The following is a 22,172-nucleotide window of genomic DNA, read 5'->3' as shown; positions in this document are numbered from 1 at the left end:
AGCACTGTTCCTTTACAGAAAATAGGTCCTGGGTTGGATCCCTAGGTGGGGCGATTTAGGTCCTTTCTGTGTGGGTTTCCTCCCACGGTCCGAAGACGTGCAAGTGAGGTGAATTGGAGATACAAAATTGTCCATGAGTGTGATTGACATTGAATTTAAGAAACCTAAAATCAATCTAGGCTACCTGGGCTTGGTTAAATACGTCCCCTCCTCTGCCGTGTGCCTTCATTCTGCCCAAATTAAGCCAATATTATAAATCCAGACCTGTAGAGAAGTATTTATTGGTTGTGTACTTCATTACGATGCTCATTTCTGCTCCGTACACCGTGTTCTGTACATTACCTGCACCGTCCTGTTTATTTATTGAATTGTATTGTACAGCACTTGCAATTTTCACTAGAATTATCATTCTAGTTGCCGGTCCTGTCTTTAGCTTATTGCACCATTCGCACTTTGTGGTTCGGCGTACAGACCCGCATTTGTCTCCTAATAATCCTATAATTGCTCTATTCATTTCACTGTGTATAAAAAGGGGATCGATTTAAAAACGATTTGCATTGTAGGGAGGTTGGGAGGAAGAAAAAGTCCCAATATGCACGGCAGGTCTCTAAATGATGAAGATCTGTGTCTAAGCAAAGTACTCGATACTCGAACTGAGTTTAAAAGTATCGATACCAAAACGACCCAAGCTCGGGTCTTATTTGTGCTCCTGGGCCTGCTGGTCTGCTTAACAGACACTGCTGGATATGTTTGAGGGAGAAAGGGGCGGGTGGGAAATCATCTCACGTGGAGAAATTGGGTATATCCAATCTGAGAAAGAAAAAATGCATTGTAAATCTAACATTCGTGCCAGTTTTCACTAAAATAATAATTTATCGTTTTTTATTTATTTATTTTCAGCTTTCAGGTGGTGTTTTAGCCATGCCCCTTATTACCAGGTGTGTAAAATCAGTTCAATAGGCTGAAAGTAATGCTTTCAACTTTGTAGCAATACCATATGAGAGGCCATTCCCTGTTCCTGCATGATTAAGCCCCTGTGTACAAAGCAGAGATGTTCACAAGTCACAAAATCCGAGGCTAGAGTCCGAGTCAAGTCACGAGTCAATATAATCTACACAAAACATATATTGGAAATGTAGCGTAGAAATAAACAAATAATCTGTAAGTTCAGATAAAAAAACAACAACAGACTAGCGACTGTATTTTGCAGTTTTACTTAGTGCCTTTACTTTCCTAGTCATTGTGCAAATGAATGTAATTTCCGTAACAACAAGGTACCAGTTAAAAGCTTAAACTGATACATTTTGTTTTCAATGCAAGACAAAAGTGCGCGATAAATCACGGCACAGCGGCCAAAATCCAAATCACAGCAAAAAAATCATAACCACTGCTTACCTTAGCTTATGTTCTTCCAGATGCTATTAAATGTATAACCGTGTGTTTTCCCATTAGGAATACAATCCGTTATTTTGTAAATGTGCTTATAATTAAAAACCTCCAAACTCGTTAGAAAGCCAATCAAGCGTTTCATTGACACGTTATCTGTGTGACCCAAACTGAATAAATGCAAATAACAGCATTTCTGATTGGTTCAGAAAGCGCTCTTTCAACCATTAGCGCCAATTCTGTAGGAGCGTTCCATTCAACACGGTTGTTCCTGTGAAGTGCACTCAGTAGGGTATTCCACCGTTTTAAGTGAGATTCCAATCCAAAGGTAACGAAAATGTTCAAATGAAGTGAACTTCAAACTGTGTAGGGAGTAGGGAGCGACGCTTCATCACTACCCCGGAAGCTGGCTGGAACATTTACCCATTGTGTGCGTTGTGGGTTAAGACAGACGGAGCGTTATAAGAGAGCTGAATATTTATTATAATAATAATTTCATTTGAAACGAGTCAGAGTCAAGTCTGAAGTCGCTGTCTGTGCCCACCTCTGGTACAAAGCAAGGTCCATAAAAACGAGGAGTCTTGGTTCAAGGTTTGGGGTTGAGGAACTTCCCTGGTCCGCGCAAAGCCCTGGCATAATTCCCGAACATAAACACCTTAAGGATATACTAAGGTTTCTCCTCCAACATTAGTGCCTGACCTTACACATGCTCTTTTGAATAAATGGGCTCAAATTCCCATAGATATTGAAATATTGTGGAAGACTGGATCTGTGATGGATACATGCCCTGGCCAGGGTTTGCCTGTATGGCATCCGGTACATTATTTCTATCAAATAATGCAGCCCGCTGCAAACCATGCCCATGCTACATTCAAGTTGGTGAGTTTTAACAAGTTAATTTTAAAGACAATTTGCCCCGTTTGTTTCCTTATTGCAGTTTCTTCTCCTGCCCTTTCTGGACATGTGAAACTCATGACTACTTTACATCGACCAGTAGTAGATTCTTACACATCTCTTTGGGCGCATTCACATAGGCTTTTAGGCAAATTGGCGCTTTGTTCAGCGCTTGGCTTGAGCGGTGCAGTAAAACATCAAAGTGCGAATATGAGACGAATCTGCATTTGTGTGGAATAACCGTCAAATCCACTCTGAAAGCATCCACATGTATCTGTGTTTAGCTGGATTTTCCTCCTGTTTCACTCTTAAACTTGTGTTATAGCTCGGGGTGCTGAGAAATTGTGAGAATCAGCTTTTCCGAGAGAAAAAATTAACGACATAGGAACACTAAACCTCATAAGTTCACTTCATGAATGAAATTTCTTGTTGTTTTAATACAATAAGTCAAATCAAACAGTTTGTGTCATTAGAGGCACTTTGAAAAAATCTGTTCAATCAGGTGAATGTGCCTTTACCCATAAGGAGGATCACACTACTTCTTCTGTATTCCTCTACTCCATGTGCAGCAAGGAGTTAAACTCCGTATCTGTATCAACCAGGCCGGTGGCACCGCACCCCACAAGAGCACCGGGTTACAATAATTTGAAGTACTTCTAGTGTGTTTCCCACAATTCCCTGCAGTACAGCATAAACACGGCTAAACAGAAGTAGTGGAAGTGCCGACACCACCCTTTAACATAAACAAATGAAGAAAGGAACACACACCCAGACACCTCGGCATGCTCAAACGCTCTTATCACAAGCAGCCAGCTTCCATAATAGGATCCTCTCGGCTAAATGTCATTACACACACACACACACACACACACACACACACACACACACACACACACACACACCTACCTGCAATGGCTTTACTTCATGTCACTAATTACTCCCCGAAGATGAAGCACTTTTCTAACCATGTGACAGAACCTGGTCGAAACCTCACGCCACAGTGCTTACGCTCAAAAATATCCAACGGAATTGTACCAGCATCACGAGCCGAGCCCCATAATGATCTTATTATGGGCATAACAGGCCTCATTTCATCTCTCTATCATTTTTTCCCCTCCTCAATAGAAAGTCATAGAGTGCTGATGCAGGAAATTCAGCCCACCAGCACACCAAAGTACACGGCTAATAGAGAAAAGTAGAGAAGAAAACTCATTGCAGTCAGTCAGTGGAAAAGAAAATCAATCCGCAGGGGGAAAAATCACTGCAATCTATCAGCCGAAAAGAAAATCCATACGGCCGAAAGAAAAATCGATGCAAAGCTTTTTTTTTAGATTCGTTTTCTAGCCGGGTACTCACACGTGACTGTAAGAAAGACGTTCCCTGATGCCAGGACCACCTTCTCCCTCGTGGCCCGATCGTAGATGCCGACGTGGCATTCGTAAGGCCCGTTGTCTGAGATTCGAACCTCTGGAAGCCTGGAAACAAAGCGAGATGAAAAAAGCATTGATTATACGTAAGTATACAGTTAATAAAAGTGTTTAAATAAAAAAAATGATATGCATGTAATTTCAGGGCAACGGTTTTGGGAAGGCCCTTTTCTGTTCCAAGCAAAATCCCTAATCTGAACATATTCATTTACATTTTCAGCATTTGGCAGACGCTTTTATCTCATCGGCCATAATATTAAAACCACCTCCTTGTTTCTACACTCACTGCCCATTTTATCAGCTTTATCACTTTGTAGTTCTACAATTACTGACTGTAGTCCTTCTGTTTCTCTGCATGCTTTGTTAGCCCCCTTTCATGCTCTTCTTCAGTGGTCAGGACCCTCACGGGACCACTACAGAGTAGGTATTATTTAGGTGGTGGATGATTCTCGGCACTGCACTGACACTGACATGGTGGTGGTGTGTTAGTGTGTGTTGTGCTGGTATGAGTGGATCAGACACAGCAGCGCTGGTGTAGTTTTTCAACACCTCACTGTCACTGCTGGACTTCAACCAAAAATATCCAGCAAGCAGCGCCCGTGGGCAGCGTCTTGTGACCACTGATGAAGGTCCAGAAGATGACCAACTCAAACAGCAGCAATAGATGAGCGATCGTCTGATCGTCTGACTTTACATCTACAAGGTGGACCAACTAGGTAGGAGTGTCTAATAGAGTGGACAGTGAGTGGACACGGTGTTTAAAAACTCCAGCAGCGCTGCTGTGTCTGATCCACTCATATCAGCACAAAAGTATATATGAGGCAGTTGTAGCCTAGCCTAGTTGTAGCTTAGTGGTTAAGGTACTGGACTAGTAATCAAAGGGTCACTGGATCAAGCCCCACCACTGCCAGGGTGCCACTGTTGGGCCCTTGAGCAAGGTTCTTAACCCTCAATTGCTTAGATTGCATACCGTCACAGTAATGTAAGTCGCTTTGGATAAAAGTATCTCAGGAACATCAAAGCTATGTCTAAAAAAATCTCTCACTGTCCACACTATTAGACACTCCTACCTAGTTGGTCCACCTTGTAGATGTAAAGTCAGAGACGGAAAAATGGACACAACGTCCTGTAAAACAAACGTGTAGTGAAGATAACTCCTAAAAAGAACCTTCTCATCTGCAGTCGTGGCACACTCTGTTCATGCCTTCACTCCCTATTTCTACCTATTATAATAGAAAAAAATGAGACACTTTCATCAGGAACACTTTGCACCTCCTCATCTGTGTTCTATTTCTGTCCTTGTTTTGCCAGTCCTGTTTTCCTCCGGTGTGCCGTCATGTCCTCGGAGGCGTCCTCCACACAGAGGCATCTCGTAGTCATTGTTGACGCTGACTAACAAAGTCCAGCTGCTTTAAACCTTCCAAACGGGGGGAGAAGTGCTCAGTGGACGACGTTTAGTCTCTCTCAGGGCGCATTCACATGAGAAGCGGCGAAACCGCTTTTGCTCTGTTTGATATGATGCGATAAAAGTGACTCTGACACTTGCACAGACCACGACCCTTTCATACTCGCCCATACTACAGTGGATTCTCGCGTGAGGCCAGTCCCACGCATGGAGAGTCGCACGCTGATCTACCCTTTCCTCCACGTCTGGCGAACATGAGGCGAATCTGCATTTGTGTGGAATAACCATCAAATTCACTCGAAAAGCGTCCACATGTATCTGTGTTTAGCTGTGTTTACCTCCTGTTTCACTTTTAAACTTGTGTTATAGCTCAGGGTGCTGAAAAATGTTGAGAAGCAGCTTTTCAGAGAGTCTGAACCGCTTATTGTTTAAAAATCAGCTTAACATGGTACTAAAAGAACGACACAGGAACACTAAACCCAGATTCACCTCGGGCTCCTAACCAGGGCCCATACATAGCGTCGAAGACCCCACCCACTATTTTTAGTCTTTTGGCCAATTTTGTCTGTTGCAAGTACTGCCAATTGTGCCTGCTAGTGGGTGCCCAGCCGACCGGTAGCAGAGCTGTGTGAGAGAATTGAGGATGTGAAAGGCAAGGTCGGAAATCACTGCTGAATAATAAGGTGTCATGCTAGTGTGATAAATACGGCCACGTGGGTTTTGGAAGACCACGTCACCCAACCAGCCAAGAGCACTGATGGGGATTGGAAACGCCATCATACATATATATGAACAAAGTTTAGCAAGACCAGTAATAATTAAGAGAAGTTTAGTGTTTCTGTGTCATCGTTTTAGTACATTAAACCACGTTAAGCTTTATTTTAACGATAAGCAATTTAGACTATCGGAAAAGCTGATTCTCACAATTTCTCAGCACCCCGAGCTATAACGCAAGTTTAAAAGTGAAACAGGAAAATGACAGATGAACATAGATGTATGTGGATGCTTTAAGAAAATATTTGAATGCATGTTCGTCTCATATTAGTACTTTGGGTCTGTCCAAAAACTTAGGGATCTGTCCGAATTCTTAGATACCTTAAAATGATGCCTACTAAGGTGCCGTAATTCTTTTTTTCCTATTTTATTATGCATTTTCTACCATTTTCTCCCAGTTTAGCGTAGTCTATGTGTCTCCCGCTGCTGGGAGATCCTTGATTACAGTCGAGGTGGATATATTGCTGCTCACGCGTCCTCAGACCCGCACGCAGCCCTTAGCGGAACCCTTTTTCACCCATGCATTTTGCACAGGTGTCTCTATATTTGCTAATCAGGGTCCTTACACAGCGTTTGAAGACCCCACCCCAAATAGTCCGGTCATCCCGCCCTAGCAGAAACGTGTCTGCTGCAGGCACTGGCAATTATGCTCGGTAGATGGCGCCCAGCTGACCGGTGGCGACCAAGGAGTTCAGAATCTCTGTGCTGGTGTGTCTTAATTGTACTGACTGAGTATCGAGGAAGCATCTGATGCTTCCTTAGCGGTGAAGGCTATCCCAGCATTCAGTGCGGCACCACTTTTCTAACAAACATATGGCGGATGGATGAGGAGCAACTAACGTTATTGTGAAATGCAAATAGGTATAGTGTCATTGATTTGCATATTCTGGCTTGTCAGTGACACAGAGGGCATGCTAGCGGGTTGTGCCACCTCAGCCCTTTGGTTTCAACAGCCTGAGGCTAACTGTTTTAGCAATTATGTCACCACAGCTTCGCTTCCTAAGCTAAGTAGTGCATCCAAATGATCTGCCTTATAAGTTTGATGTCTTCTCTAATCCTCTAAGTCCTCTCTAATTAGGCAGCTGCCTAGGTAGGCAGTAGGCAGCAAGGCAGCTCACTAGGTTTTTCGAACAGACCCTTTGATGACGTTTAACGGCACCCTTAGTCCTCGCTTCTTTTCTGCCCCCTTTCCGCTAACCCACGATAACTTGCATTCGCTAGATGCCGAACGGCAATGTCATGCCTAATTGCGATGGACCTGCTGCTGCCACAGTAGCACCGAGTGACGAATAGAAATAGATTCTGCACATGTCTATGACTTTAGCCTCTACTAATGATGTTTTTTTCTCTTTTTTTTGGATTATGATGACTTGATGAAGGTTTTGGCACCAGTCGGAGGCTTGGCATTGCTCTTGCAAAGCACTCAAGCTGTATCTCACCTCGGCTCACTTCAGTTTCTCAGGTTCTTCAGGACACCGCATCCAGGACTCTCTCTCTCTATCTATCTGTTGGTTATTCTCTTACCCCTGTGTTTTCTGCGCTATCACAAGGTTTGTTAATCAAGTCAGAAAGAAAACGGCAGGCTGGTTAACGCTGTTCAATCCTGCCAGCCCTCGTCAAAGCCCGACGACTGCTTTAAAACCTAAATACACTTAATCAGAGACTAATAAAAGAGCCATTAGGAATAAATCATACTCAGACTAAAAGGATGCCACTAACTGGGCTCTGAGATTCCGAGCAAATCATTTTATATAATTAGAAAATGGTTTGTTAAATACTCATCTGAATCTTCTCGTTTTGGCTGTTATTTATGAGTGGATGAGTGTTTACAGTACCGTAGTGAAGTATTCCTGTTTGGTTCATTTCAATGGTTTTAACAACCTGTGATTTGTATAAACCTCATTTAATTTCACCGAGCAGCTTCATTAATATTTAGTAACATTTTAGTAAATATTACCAAATTGTAATGGGCTGGGATGGGCAAAATAGATATAAGTAAAAAATTACAGACTAATCAAGTTACAAGTGAATTGGTAACAAGTAAGACCATCGTGATTGGTTATCCAAAAAGGATAAATGAAAAACAAGTAATACAGGATGTGGTTCACCACATTCCGTTGTTGGGGACCCTAATCATGTCTGAGAAGGGTATATTTCCCTGACACCCGCTCCCTCCGACCCCTTCTTATTCGCCCATACTTCAAAGGATTCTTCCATGAGGCCAGTCCTGCACATGGAGAGTCACCCCCTGATCTTCCCATTCCTCTACGTCTGTACTGGCACCTCGGGCTACCAACCAGGGTCCTTACACAGTGTCGAAGATCCCACCAACTTTGTTAGTCTGGTCCTTTCCCACCCAGCAGGCTAGTGGCCAGATTTGTCTGTGGCAGCCACTCGCTGGGGACCCCAGTCTCATCCAAAGAGGGTATATTTCCCTGACACACGCTCCCTCCGACACTTGCACAGACCACAACCCCTTCATATTTGCCCATACTACAGTGGATTCTCGCATGAGTCCAGTCCCACGCATGGAGAGTCACACGCTGAGCTCCCCATTCCTCTGCGTCTGTATTGGCACCTCGGGCTACCAACCAGGGTCCTTATACCTGTCGAAGACCCCACCCACTTTTTTTTTGTCCTTTTTAGTTTTTTAGGGCAAGCAGTAGCCTAGTGGTTAAGATACTGGGCTAGTAATCACAAGCTTGCTGGTTTAATCCCCACCACTGCCAGGTTGCTGCTGCTGGGCCCTTGAGCAGAGCTCTTAACCCTCAATTGCTCAGACTGTATACTGTAACTGTAATGTGAGTCACTCTGGATGAAGGTGAAAAATGTGAATGTAGTCCGGTATTTTCCCACCCAGCAGGCTAATAGCCAGATTTGTCTGTTGCAGGCACTGCCAGTTGTGCCTGCTAAGGGGTGTCCAGCCGACCGGTAGCAGAGCTGAGTGAAAGAAAGCAAGATGGGAAATAATTTAGGTATTTCACCGTCTACCGTGCATAATATTGTAAAAGGATTCAAGTATGTGTAGGGCAAGGTCGGAAATCACTGTTGAATGTGAACTTGCCATGATGCTAATGTGATAAATATGACCACATAGACTTTGAAGGACCATTGTCACCCAATTAGCCAAAAGCACCGATGGGGATCGGAAACACCATCATAAATATATATGAAATTCTTAAAATCAAATAATTAAAGTCACTAATAACTTGATTTCAAAATTATGTGGACACCCTTTTCCGAATGATCAACTTCAGGTGTTTCAGCCCCATATCAGTTTGTTGGAGGCTCGTTCCTGTTCCAGCATGTCCATAAAGACATGGTTTGGTCACTTTGGTTTGCAGAATTTCCAGTGATTCGCATAAAGCCCTGATCTTGACCCCCTCAACCCCAAGTGAACCCCTTTCTGACAGACTGGAATGTTGACTGATGAGTCCTCTCATCCAACATTAATTACAGATAGTCTATTGACTATAGAAGCCATTCCAGAAGAGTGGAGGCTGTGTGCCTAGAGGACAATATCAATGCTCATGGTTATGGGACCAACAAGCTAATGGTCAAGTGTCCACATAACTGTGGACAATACAGTTGTGATGATTATAGTCCATCTTAAGAAAGCTCACTTCTCACAAACCGGGCGACACAGTGGCTTAGTGACTTGCATAAAGCCCTGATTTGGAACCCCTGATGAACCCTAAACCCCCAATGAACCCCTTTCTTGACATACTGGAATGTTGACTGATGAGTCTTCTCGTCCAACATCAATGTCCGACCTTACAAATGCTTTAGAAACTATAGACTATAGAAAACCAATCCAGAAGAGCGTAGGCTGTGCAGCTGCTGGACAATATTAATGCTCATGATGGCTCATGGTCAGGTGTCCACATACCTGTAGACAATACAGTCGTGATGATTATAGTCCATTTAATCTTAAGAGAGCTCACTTCACACAAACCAATGACTTGCGGCATATTTTATCACTCTCCGTCTCATCATCTCCTCTGAGGAGTCACCTGAAAGACCTGGAAGTACGTGACTCCGAGGACTTCATACCGAACCGACGTCTTTTTCCCCGAAGGCAGCCTGGAGGGGTCTGACGTTCTGGATCACCGTTGTTAAGAGTTGAGAGATGAATAATTCGCCATAAGCAGCTCCGTCTCCGAGGAGCAGGTGGAAAAACAAGGTGTCCGTACGGACTGATAGAGAACCAGGTAGGACGTGGAGGGCAAAGGGGGAACGAGTTCTGAAGAATGGCTTTGTATCTGAGTGACAGCCAGAGCTCTGAACCACAATCCTTCCACGCCGGCAGCTCAGGTGCAAAGAGCTTAGCTGTCACCACGACTGAAGAAGAAAGAAACACAAAGCTCCGGACGTTACGGCCGCTTAAAATATTTAAATCCGATGGAATGGGTTTTTGAAGCGTCTTTACTGAAGATGGATTCGTTAAGAGGCGAGGATGTTTATTTTGAACCGCTGTGTAAATTGAAGAGAAAGTGTCTCGTTTGACACCTCGGGTTCTGTCAGGAAACCGATTGTGATGGTGCCAAATCGGCTGAAAGGAGTGTTCAGCAAGGTGCCATGCTGTTCTTTTTGATTTCGAACGTCGCACAAGACAAGGACAGGTGAGGTGACTGAGAAACACATGATGATGGATTGAGCGTGAAGGCCAGTACACACCAAACGATTTTCAGGTCCGTTGTTTTGTTTAAAATGTATTTTCATTTCATGAAGCACCAGCACACCATTATTTCAACCACTATTTTAATTGAAACCAGCCTCATTATCATACAACCCCAAATCAGAAAAAGTTGGGACAGCATGGAAAATGCAAATAATAAAAAAACAAAACACAGTTTCTTACATTTACTTTGACTTTTTTTATTTGATTGCAGACAGGACAAACCTGAGATGTTCCATGTTTTGTCTGCTCAACTTTATTTCATTTATCAATAAGCATCCATTCCTGCATTTCAGGCCTGCAACACATTCCAAAAAAAGTTGGGACAGTAAATCATTTACCACTTTGTAATGCTGCCATTCCTTTTCACCACACTTAAAAGACGTTTTGGCACCGAGGATACCAAGTGATGTAGCGTTTCAGCTTTTATTTTGTCACGTCTTAAGATGTTCCACAGCATTTTTCCTTTCAAAATCCTCCACACACTCTGTATTGGGGACAGATCAGGACTGCAGGCAGGCCAGTCCAGTACCCGTACCCTCTTCTTTCGCAGCCATGCCTTTGTAATGTGTGCAGCATGTGGTTTTGCATCGTCTTGTTGAAAAATGCATGGACGTCTTGAAGGCAGCATGTGTTGCTCTAAGATCTCAATGTACTTTTCTGCATTAATGCTGCCATCACAGAAGTGTAAATTACCATTTTTTTCCCAAAAAAGACCTGGAATGCTGATTCATCTGACCACAATACACGTTTCCACTGTGTGATGGTCCATCCTAGATGCCTCAGAGCCCAGAGAAGTCGGCACGTTTCAGGACATGGTTAACATAAGGCTTCTTTTTTGCACAGTAAAGGTTTAAGTGGCATTTGTGAATGTAACAAAGGGATGCCAAAGTAATCCCTTGCCCATGTGGTTATATCAGCTATTGGGGGATCGAAGATCACAAGCGTTCAGCTTCAGCTTGCGCCTTTGGCCTTCATGCAATGAATATCCTCCCGATTGCTTGAATGATATTATGCACTGTAGAGGGAGAAATATGCAAATCTTTTCCGATGCGGGGAGCGGGTATGTCAAAACATAAATGAGTATTTTTGTATTTGAGGTGGAGCCTCGCACCATCGCTGGATGTTCTAGGTTTACATTCAACTATAAAGGTAGCTGTGCTGTGTATTGTAGCTTCTATGTATTCTGTCATTCAATTAATGAGAGTAATTTAATGACTGTCGTGAACTGTGGCACTTTATTTAGAAGTGACACATATTTAGAAGTGGTGTGCACGTACATTTTGACCTTATATACTGTAGATATCTCTCTTATCCTTTGATTTCCATCTGATGCTTGTGATTTTAGTGGCTGCAGCCAAAGGATTTTGGAGTATTGTGTGTGTGTGTTCATGTGTGTTCGTGTGTGTGTGTGTGTATTAGAGAGAGAAAAGAGAAAGCAAAAAGCTGACTGGCTCACTGCTTGACTTCTTCATGCTGAGCATTATATGAGACTAAGAGGTCAGTGCAGGTGGTCCCCCGCTGCTTCTTGTAGTGTGCCAGTCAATTTACTTCCTACTGGGTGGTAGTGTTCAGTCGCGTGTGTGTGTTTACACATGTATACGTGGCGTGTCCTAATTTTCGGAGAAGGCAAAGTAGGGAAGATAATGAAAAAAGCAGCCACCTGAGCAGTAAGTGTGAAACAGTGGGCCATTAGGCAGCTGAGAGAGAGGAATTAAAGGGGATGAATTTGGATTTGGATTTGGGCTGTAGTCAGCTTATTCTTCACTAGATGTCTCTGTCTTTCTTTCTTCTGTGGTCGTAAACAGACTGTGTGGATGTCTCGGCCTTTGCCTGGCAGATGTGGAGTACAGTATGAATGAGAGGCTGTAAAAATGCATCTCAAAATGCATCGTAAATTATCGTCTAATTTCTACCTTGGGTTGCTGCAGAATCTGCTAATCAAATGTTAATCATTCATCAATCAGTCTTTTTTGGGGTTGTTTTTTCCCCTTTTAGGATTCTGCTTTTGTTATTTGACATTTCTGTACTCTGGTGTCTGAGGCGCAATTCAATTCCATAACCTCCCATACCTTCCCTATCCTTTAGCAATGTCACTGTATATAGCTTGGGGTTAAATGCAGGTTAAAATGACATGACAGCAGGCAATAAATATACAATTTCAACAATGAGATCTCCTCATATTACTGCTTCTGGAAAACTAATATGGGGTGTGTTCGAAAACCTAGAGAGCTGCCGTGCTGTCTTACTGCCTACATAGGCAGCTGCCTCTTTAGAGAGGATTCTAATAAGTCAGTGACTTATAAGGCAGGTTATTCGAACACGCTACTTAGACAGCGATTACATCGGGTTTCGCATTTAGCATTTAGCATCTTGCCATTCAAGGATGGGGTGGCACAGCGCGCTAGCATGTCACCTAACATCTCCCTTCGTGTACCGAAAACGGTTAAATTCACTGACAAACCCGAACTTGCAAATTGAAACACTTGTGCAAGTTTATACAAGTTAAAAATCCAATAATAATTTATTTACATTTGAAAATAACTCGTAATAATTCGTTTCTCCGCACCATCAGCCATTTTTTTTCACTAAGGACGCTTCCGATGCTCACTCGTTCTTGAGTCAAAATAACATAGAAATTTTAAGATGCCTCACTAGACAGCATATTAAGGCATCTAGGATTTCGAACAGCCTCATTCTCGGGAGCGCACGTAGGATGACGTAAAATGCTGTCTACGTAGAGAGCTCACTAGCTTTTCGAACACACCCATGATGTCCTCATAATACTGGAGTATAAAAAAATGGATCTATAGTTCAACATGCATCTTACCTAACTGTTGACTGGTAAACCAAGTCTTCTCGCCTGCGGTAGTCCTCCATGTGGGAGAAGTTGGTATTGAACATGGCATCATATGTAAAAATCTTCTGTTTAATGGTGCCGCCATCTGTGACCTGTCAGAAAAGAGGAAACATTGATTAAGGACTCGCAGTGTATTCAGGAAATATTCAGACCCCCTTTGGACTGTGTTGTAGATTTACAGGGGTTGGACAAAATAACTGAAACACCTGTCATTTTAGTGTGGGAGGTTTCATGGCTAAATTGGACCAGTCTGGTGGCCAATCTTCATTAATTGCACATTGCACCAGTAAGAGCAGAGTGTGAAGGTTCAATTAGCAGGGTAAGAGCACAGTTGCTCAAAATATTGCAATGCACACAACATTATGGGTGACATACCAGAGTTCAAAAGAGGACAAATTGTTGGTGCACGTCTTGCTGGCGCATCTGTGACCAAGACAGCAAGTCTTTGTGATGTATCAAGAGCCACGGTATCCAGGGTAATGTCAGCATACCACCAAGAAGGACAAACCACATCCAACAGGATTAACTGTGGACGCAAGAGGAAGCTGTCTGAAAGGGATGTTCGGGTGCTAACCCGGATTGTATCCAAAAAACATAAAACCACGGCTGCCCAAATCACGGCAGAATTAAATGTGCACCTCAACTCTTCTGTTTCCACCAGAACTGTCCGTCGGGAGCTCCACAGGGTCAATATACACGGCCGGGCTGCTATAGCCAAACCTTTGGTCACTCGTGCCAATGCCAAACGTCGGTTTCAATGGTGCAAGGAGCGCAAATCTTGGGCTGTGGACAATGTGAAACATGTATTGTTCTCTGATGAGTCCACCTTTACTGTTTTCCCCACATCCGGGAGAGTTACGGTGTGGAGAAGCCCCAAAGAAGCGTACCACCCAGACTGTTGCATGCCCAGAGTGAAGCATGGGGGTGGATCAGTGATGGTTTGGGCTGCCATATCATGGCATTCCCTTGGCCCAATACTTGTGCTAGATGGGCGCGTCACTGCCAAGGACTACCGAACCATTCTGGAGGACCATGTGCATCCAATGGCGGTGCCGTGTATCAGGATGACAATGCACCAATACACACAGCAAGACTGGTGAAAGATTGGTTTGATGAACATGAAAGTGAAGTTGAACATCTCCCATGGCCTGCACAGTCACCAGATCTAAATATTATTGAGCCACTTTGAGGTGTTTTGGAGAAGCGAGTCAGGAAACGTTTTCCTCCACCAGCATCACGTAGTGACCTGGCCACTATCCTGCAAGAAGAATGGCTTAAAATCCCTCTGACCACTGTGCAGGACTTGTATATGTCATTTCCAAGACGAATTGACGCTGTATTGGCTGCAAAAGGAGGCCCTACACCATACTAATAAATTATTGTGGTCTAAAACCAGGTGTTTCAGTTATTTTGTCCAACCCCTGTAATTCTGAATGGATTTAGTTGGGCATTCATTTACACTTAATCATCCAAAATGACAATTTAAAAACGTAAATCTCTGAATTCCATTACATATTACTAGGGGGGTTTCAATTATGTGTACAACCCGATTAAAATCCACCTGCTGCAGTTTGAATCAAGAGGACGTAGTTTGGGCAGATAGACGCAGGAGGCCACATTCTACACGGCATTATCAGGACAAAAACTAATCAAGGATGTTCTGGGAATTTTAAGATCAAACTTCAAGATATAAATCCTTTTTGTCAAAGGATATAAAACAATATCAAGGGTCTACTGTATATATACATAATTATTATTATTGTTGTTATTATTGTTATTATTATTATTATTCATTTTATATTTTTTAAATAATTGTTACTTATTTAATAATAATTGGCACATTTACAAAAATTTAAAAGTTAATGTAAAACAAGATATTGTTATTGTTCCTTTTTATTTAATAATTAACTTATTGGGTGATAATTAATTAGGCCAATTCTTTAATTATTTATTATTATTATTATTATTATTATTATTAATTGTATTATTCTTTTAAATAATTGCTACATAATAATAATAATAATAATAATAATAATAATAATAATTAGCATATATTTACAAAAAAAGTTCATAATGTAAAATGACATTTTTACTGTTGCTTTTTATTTAGTAGTTAACTTATTGGGTGATTAATTGTTTTATTCTTTTAAATAATTGCTACTTTATAATAATAATAATATTAATAATAATAATAATAAGCATATATGTACAAAAAAAAGTTCATAATGTAAAACTGTATTTTTATTGTTTATTTTTATTTAATAGTTAACTTATTGGGTAATTAATTGTATTATTCTTTTAAATAATTGCTACTTAATAATAATAATAATTAGCATATATTTACAAAAAAAAAGTTCATAATGTAAAACTACATTTTTATTGTTGATTTTTATTTAATAGTTAACTTTTTGGGTAATTATTAATTATAAAAATAATAAATAAATGTATATTTTTGTTAGTTTTTTATATGAATATATAATTAAAATAAATAATTAACACATTTTATATACATTCATATTCATGTATTTAAGTTATTATATAATGATATAAAAATAGAAAAGCTTTGCCTCCAGGAAACGTTAGCAGTCAAGCTTTCAATTACTTCATTGATCCATTAAGCTCTATTGGTCTATTCAGTAAAGAGCAAGTGCCTCAGAGGAAATAGTTTAGGCATGATGAAACCTCCAAGCAGCTACTTACATAACATTAGGCACGTTGAATAGTTTAACAAAGTGAGCTAATCATGCTGCTTCAGCTGGAATTTGCTGCTGGCTAAACAGCCCACGGCTTTTAGGAGGTAATGAATTGCAATGAGATACAAAGAAGGTGAGGGGAATTCAAGGCACCGTTCACACATTTAGTCTCTTTCTTTCCTGACAAACACGAGGAACTGTAGAACACCTTTCTTATCTCTTAATGTCCGCAGGGGAAAAAAGTCTGCTCAGCATCTGAATGATTGCGAGCTCCTTTCAAACTTATTAAGAGACAGACAGAGAAAATGGGCAACTGTGGCAGGATTTTAATGGGATTGTCAGCGCTCGATTTGAAGGTAAAGGATCGTTGAATGAGACTGGAAGTCCCTCGATAGGATGAGATTTTTCCCTGCTATCATTTTGATGCTTCACTGCTGTAAACACATCGTTTGGCCATAAACAGAGTTAGCGATGGTAATCTGAAATGGGATTTTAAGAATCACGCTGATAGACAGACAGGGAGATGTTAACTGCTCCTCCTAAGAATTACGTCTGTGAGAAGTATGTCTGGAATGAATTGATGCTTTGACTGAATGAGCACAAATTCCCACAAAGCTGTTTAGTGGAACTGAGGTCAATTTCTTTAAACAAAGCTTTTCTTCATGTCATTATAGAGCTTGCCACGTGCACAAGGGGTGTCCCAATACTTTTGTCCATATAGTGATAGATAGATAGATAGATAGATAGATAGATAGATAGATAGATAGATAGATAGATAGATAGATAGATAGATAGATAGATAGATTTGACAGGCAAGTAGAACATCGTTCTGCAATGCAACCTTCATTTTCTCTCATATTTACAGAGACTAAAGTTTGTGGACACCTAACCATAAGCTTGTTGGACATCCCATTTCATAACCATAGGCATTGATCTCTTTTTCTCTGTGGAAATGTATGTCTAAAGTCCATTTGTGAGATCAGGCACTGAACCAGAAGGCATGTATCTCAATTAACATTTTAATTTATTATCATCTCTAAGGTGTTTAGTGGGGTTGAGGTCAGAGTTCGTCCACAAGTCACCGAACCATGTCTTTATGGGCCTTGCATGGTGATTGACATACCTAGCGCATGTTCTGTAATTGTGTATTTATATACACTGATCAGCCGTAACATTAAAACCACCTCCTTGTTTCTACACTCACTGTCCATTTTATCAGCTCCACTTACCATATGGTCTGGACCCCCACAGGACCACTACAGAGCAGGTATTATTTAGATGGTGGATCATTCTCATCACTGTAGTGACACTGACATGGTGGTGGTGTGTTAGTGTGTGTTGTGCTGGTATGAGTGGATCAGACACAGCGGCACTGCTGGAGTTTTTAAATACCGTGTCCACTCACTGTCCACTCTATTAGACACTCCTACCTAGTTGGTTTATCTTGTAGATGTAAAGTCAGAGACGATCGCTCATCTATTGCTGCTGTTTGAGTCGGTCATCTTCTAGACCTTCATCAGTGGTCACAGGACGCTGCCCACAGGGCGCTGTTGGCTGGATATTTTTTTGGTTGTTGGTTTGTTCTCAGTCCAGCAGTGACAGTGAGGTGTCCATCAGCATTTCTGTGTCTTATTCACTCATACCATCACAACACACACTAACACACCACCACCATGTCAGTGTCAGTGCAGTGCTGAGAATGATCCACCACCTAAATAATACCTGCTCTGTGGTGGTCCTGGGCGAGTCCTGACTATTGAAGAACAGCATGAAAGGGGGCTAACAAAGCATGCAGAGGAACAGATGGACTACAGTCAGTAATTGTAGATCTACAAAGTGCTTCTATATGGCAAGTGGAGCTGACAAAATGGACAGTGAGTGTAGAAACAAGGAGGTGGTTTTAATGTTATGGCTGATCGGTTTATGTGGACACCCTTGCTGATTACTGAGTGTATTTCCTTTAAGCCATATTAGTACTGTGACAGTATACAGTCTGAGCAATTGAGGTTTAAGAGTCTTGCTCAGGGGCCCAACAGCAGAAACCTGGTAGTGGTGGGGCTTGAACCAGCAACCTTCTGATCACTAGTCCAGTACCTTAGCCGCTAGGCTGGAACTGCCACAGTTTTAATGTGTACTTGACAGTGTGTGTTTTTGTTTCCAAGAGGTTGAATACAATGACAATAAAGGCATTCATTCATTTATTCATCAACTGTGATAAAATCACTTCGTCATTTCCTTGGTTTGTTGTGGGTTATCTGAGAATTTGTGTCCATTCCATTTCTCAATGAGTTCCTCTGATGGAAGGTTTCTCACTGTTCCTTATACTAGGCTCTCCTCAATGGGTGGCAGATCTTTGATAGCGCTTTTTAACCAAAAGAACCATGGTTCTTGAACCTGTTCTGTTCAGGTTTCTTCGAACCTTGGTGCTTTGTAGTGAACTGACCCACGTTTCCACCAGTTTTTGAGAACCAAGCCTGCGTCATCAACGGTGGGCATTACACAACGAAAGTAAAGAGTAGTAACATGATGATGGAGCGTGTAGGTTACCTGAGAGCATTTGTGCTGTTGTTACAGATGTTCGTTTTTATGCAAAAAGCATCACTCAACTATCGGTGATAAGAAGACGTGACGTGTTTATCGCTGTTGTTGTTTTCTTTAGTTCATTGATGTGAGAAGCGTTTCGCGCTTCGCTGTCACCGCGACCCTCGGTGCAAATAGCCGATTTGCTCAGCGCTCGGCTTGAGCCATAAAACATCACTAAAGTTCCACGACACGAACATCCATCTGTGTGAAATAACCATCAAATCCAGTCTAAAAGCTCCACATGTATCTGTGTTAAGCTGTATTTATTTCACGTGTGGTGTTTATGCAGCTCTGTGTTCTGAATCCTTAAAATGCTTCTTTTTTTTTGGTGGAAACACACGGAACCGGTTCAAAATCAGGTTCGCGAACCAGAACAGAGCCGCATTTGCGTCGGTGGAAATAGGGTATCGGTGCTGCAGCCCCAAAGCTCTTGTGCTCCTTGTTCCAAACTCTTTGTGACTGTACATGTGTTTCTCTTTTAAAGACTTTCCTTTTCAAACAGTATTCGTCCTTTTTCTGTCTCGTAGTTTTCTATTATTTTCTATAATGTAATGTACCTCTGTTTGTAAAGAGACCTTGAGATTGTGAAAGGCGCTAAATAAATAAAGATTATTGTTATTATTATTTCAGACCTTTTGAAAGCTTGGGCACTAATGCTGCACAAGAAGGTTTAGCTCCCAATCAGTGTTTACTGGTGTTCCTCCACACCAAACTTCTCAATCATGTCTATTGGCCTCGATTTGTGTATAGTGACAGTCATGCTGGAACTAGAGAACACCATCCCTCTAGGTTGATTGCAAGCATTATGAAGTACATGGATCAGTGGTCTCTATCCAAGGTGAAGACAAAAACCCAAACTGTCACTTTAAACTAAGAGAAAACACTGTCTGAATGGTTAGATGTAATGCAATCCAATGAACCTGAAGCTACTGAAACATGGATGGCATTTGGGTCCCACTGTCCACATTCAAGCAAGCTTTACATCACCTTGTTCTTAGAGGCTGTAAAGAAAGAAAGAAGCTCAGCAAGATTTCTCTTGTGCTACATACCACACCTTCAGAAAAATGTGCTAAATCCCACCAGGAAAGTTCTGATTTCTCCACAGAATTCACGCCAGCCCCCGAAATTCTGCACGGAACAGCCCCAGTAACCCCGGCCCCCGGGCAAACCTCTGGAGAAACACGCTGCATGCCTACAGCTAGCTTAAGCAAACCAGAAGGCACATCAAATTATAATTGCTTAAAGTCTGCACACAAAGGAATTAGGAACAAAATGAACACACAGACTTAGCGATTTGAGGGCAGGAGGTAATATTTACCCAGTACGCACCAGCGCCAAGTAACTAGAGACCAGACTTGTTTAATTAATTTAGCTGTGGTCGCTGTACCTGGTGAAATGTTTCCTTCAAGTGTGAAATTAAGTGGACTTGCACCTATATGGACAAAAAAGGAAACCTCAAGGGACAGTACCTGGTACTGAAATACACAAAATAACACAGCTTATCTTGGCCCACGGACACGATATGGCTTATAGCATAAGCTACAAATTAATGATTAGCTTATAGACTAACTACAGAGACATTAAGTTAAGAAAATTGCAAAAAGGAACTTGGGCTCCATTGAGATTTGATGGATCTGCCTAATGCTAGCCAATGAGGGCAACAGGCTGGCATACCCTTCTCTGACAAGTGTTCTCACTGAGAGCCTTAATACGTATGGATGATCACACTATGCCTTCTTTATTCCTCTATTACTCAAGTAGGAGTCACTGCTGCTCCATTGCATATAGATTATCGGTATTTAGCAGATGCTTTTTATATAAAGCAATACAGTTACAATATACAGTCTGAGCAATTGAAGATCAAAGGCCTTGCTTAAGGGCCCAACAGCAGCAACCTGGCAGTGGTTGGGCTTAAACCAGCAACCGTTTGATTACTAGTCTGGTATCTTAACCACTAGGCAACAGCTTGAGTCATTCTGTAATAAGAGAGGACCTTCTCTAGTTTGTAATAAAAATAAGTCTGTCCAATGCTAGCCAATGAGGGCAACAGGCTGGCATACCCCTCCACTGACAGATGTTCTCATTGAGAGCCTTAAAACTTATGGATGATCACACTATGCCCTCTTTATTCCTCTATCACTCAAGTAGGAGTCACTGCTATTCCTTTGCATTTAGATTATTGGTATTTAGCAGATGCCTTTTATCCAAAGCAATACAGTTACAGTATACTGTCTGAGCAATTGAAGGTCAGGGGCCTTGCTCAAGGGCCAAACACCACTAGGCAACAGCTTGCTCCTTTAGACATTGCCAACTGAGTCTAATCACATGATCAGGCCGGTGGTCCCATTGTCCTTGAAACCAGGTCTTAGTGGTGGCAGACTACCTTATTAGCCTGAGTAATGAATGAATCATCATTTGCCAAAAACATGTAGTATTTTACACCTACTGCAGTGTCACAGACAATCCTGGGACGCATGACCTCACTAACAGCATATGACACATACAACATGATGATACAGTGAAAGAAACTGTACTTTGAGCAGATGGCATACTGCAGATGTCACTTCACTCAAATGGTCCTTAAAATAAAGTTCTGAGAGTAAAGGATATACCCTAACCCCTCAAAAGTGCTCATTTGGCTGCTCCATCACTGACACCACTTTGGCCAAGGAACACTTTGGCATGGTTGCTCAGACACAACTTTTATTACGGCCATCTGCTCGACTCCTTAAGCGTTCGGCTCGAGGACGCAGACTCGCCGGGAGCTTTGCGGCATCTCACGGCGAGTTTACAAGGAGGAAATGCCACAAAGGTCAGTAGCTAAAAGCAAGCGCGTGCTCGGTACATTGTGTTTACCCATTAGCTTGATGCCGGCTGCTATTCAGCTTGTCTGGTTTAAAGGCTTTAAAAGGTCCATAAAAGGAAAGAAGGTAGAGCATGGCTTTTTGACATCACTTAAAAAAAAAGGAAATGGAAAAAATGGAAAGGCAAAGTGCTCATCATGCCCAATTGGGTATTAGTCTAACATTCAGTCCTGAAGTGTTGGTAAACACAAACATTAAATCCTTCTCCCTGAAGGTTGGTAAGTTTTAACATCCAATGTCAGACTGTTGTTAAAAGTCTCTTGGTATGGTACATGTCAACGTCCGCTAAAGTTCCGTCCTGCTGTCTTGATAGCCGGTGCTAGCAGTTAATCCTGAAGTACACCCACCACAGGTGAATTGAATAACACTGATTATCTCTTCATCACAGCACCTGTTAGTAGGTGGGATATATTACGCAACAAGTGAACATTTTATCCTCAAAGTTGATGTGTTAAAAGCAGGAAAAATGGGCAAGCATAAGAGAGAGCGAGTTTGACAAGGGCCAAATTGTGATGGCTAGACAACTGGGTCAGAGCATCTCCAAAACTGCAGCTCTTGTGGGGTGTTCCCGGTCTGCAGTGGTCAGTATCTATCAACAGTGGTCCAAG

The 22,172-nt window shown here is 41.9% G+C and overlaps 1 protein-coding gene across 1 annotated transcript in view; it reads right to left on the bottom strand.

Annotated features, from left to right (window-relative positions):
• The window catches only part of igsf21a (immunoglobin superfamily, member 21a), a 318,346-nt gene that overhangs the window by 96,404 nt on the left and 199,770 nt on the right, over positions 1-22,172 (bottom strand). Inside the window, exons 3-4 of the mRNA XM_062986439.1 lie at positions 13,395-13,516; positions 3,637-3,755 (exon numbers count right to left, since the gene is read on the bottom strand). Of these exons, the coding sequence (XP_062842509.1) occupies positions 3,637-3,755; positions 13,395-13,516 (241 nt within the window). The remainder of the gene's footprint in view (positions 1-3,636; positions 3,756-13,394; positions 13,517-22,172) is intronic.

This window comes from Trichomycterus rosablanca, chromosome 24 (assembly GCF_030014385.1).
Source record: "Trichomycterus rosablanca isolate fTriRos1 chromosome 24, fTriRos1.hap1, whole genome shotgun sequence".
Classification (NCBI taxonomy): domain Eukaryota; kingdom Metazoa; phylum Chordata; class Actinopteri; order Siluriformes; family Trichomycteridae; genus Trichomycterus; species Trichomycterus rosablanca.
The sequence above is the reverse complement of the archived record's forward strand: the minus strand, read 5'-3'. Positions and strand labels throughout refer to the sequence as shown.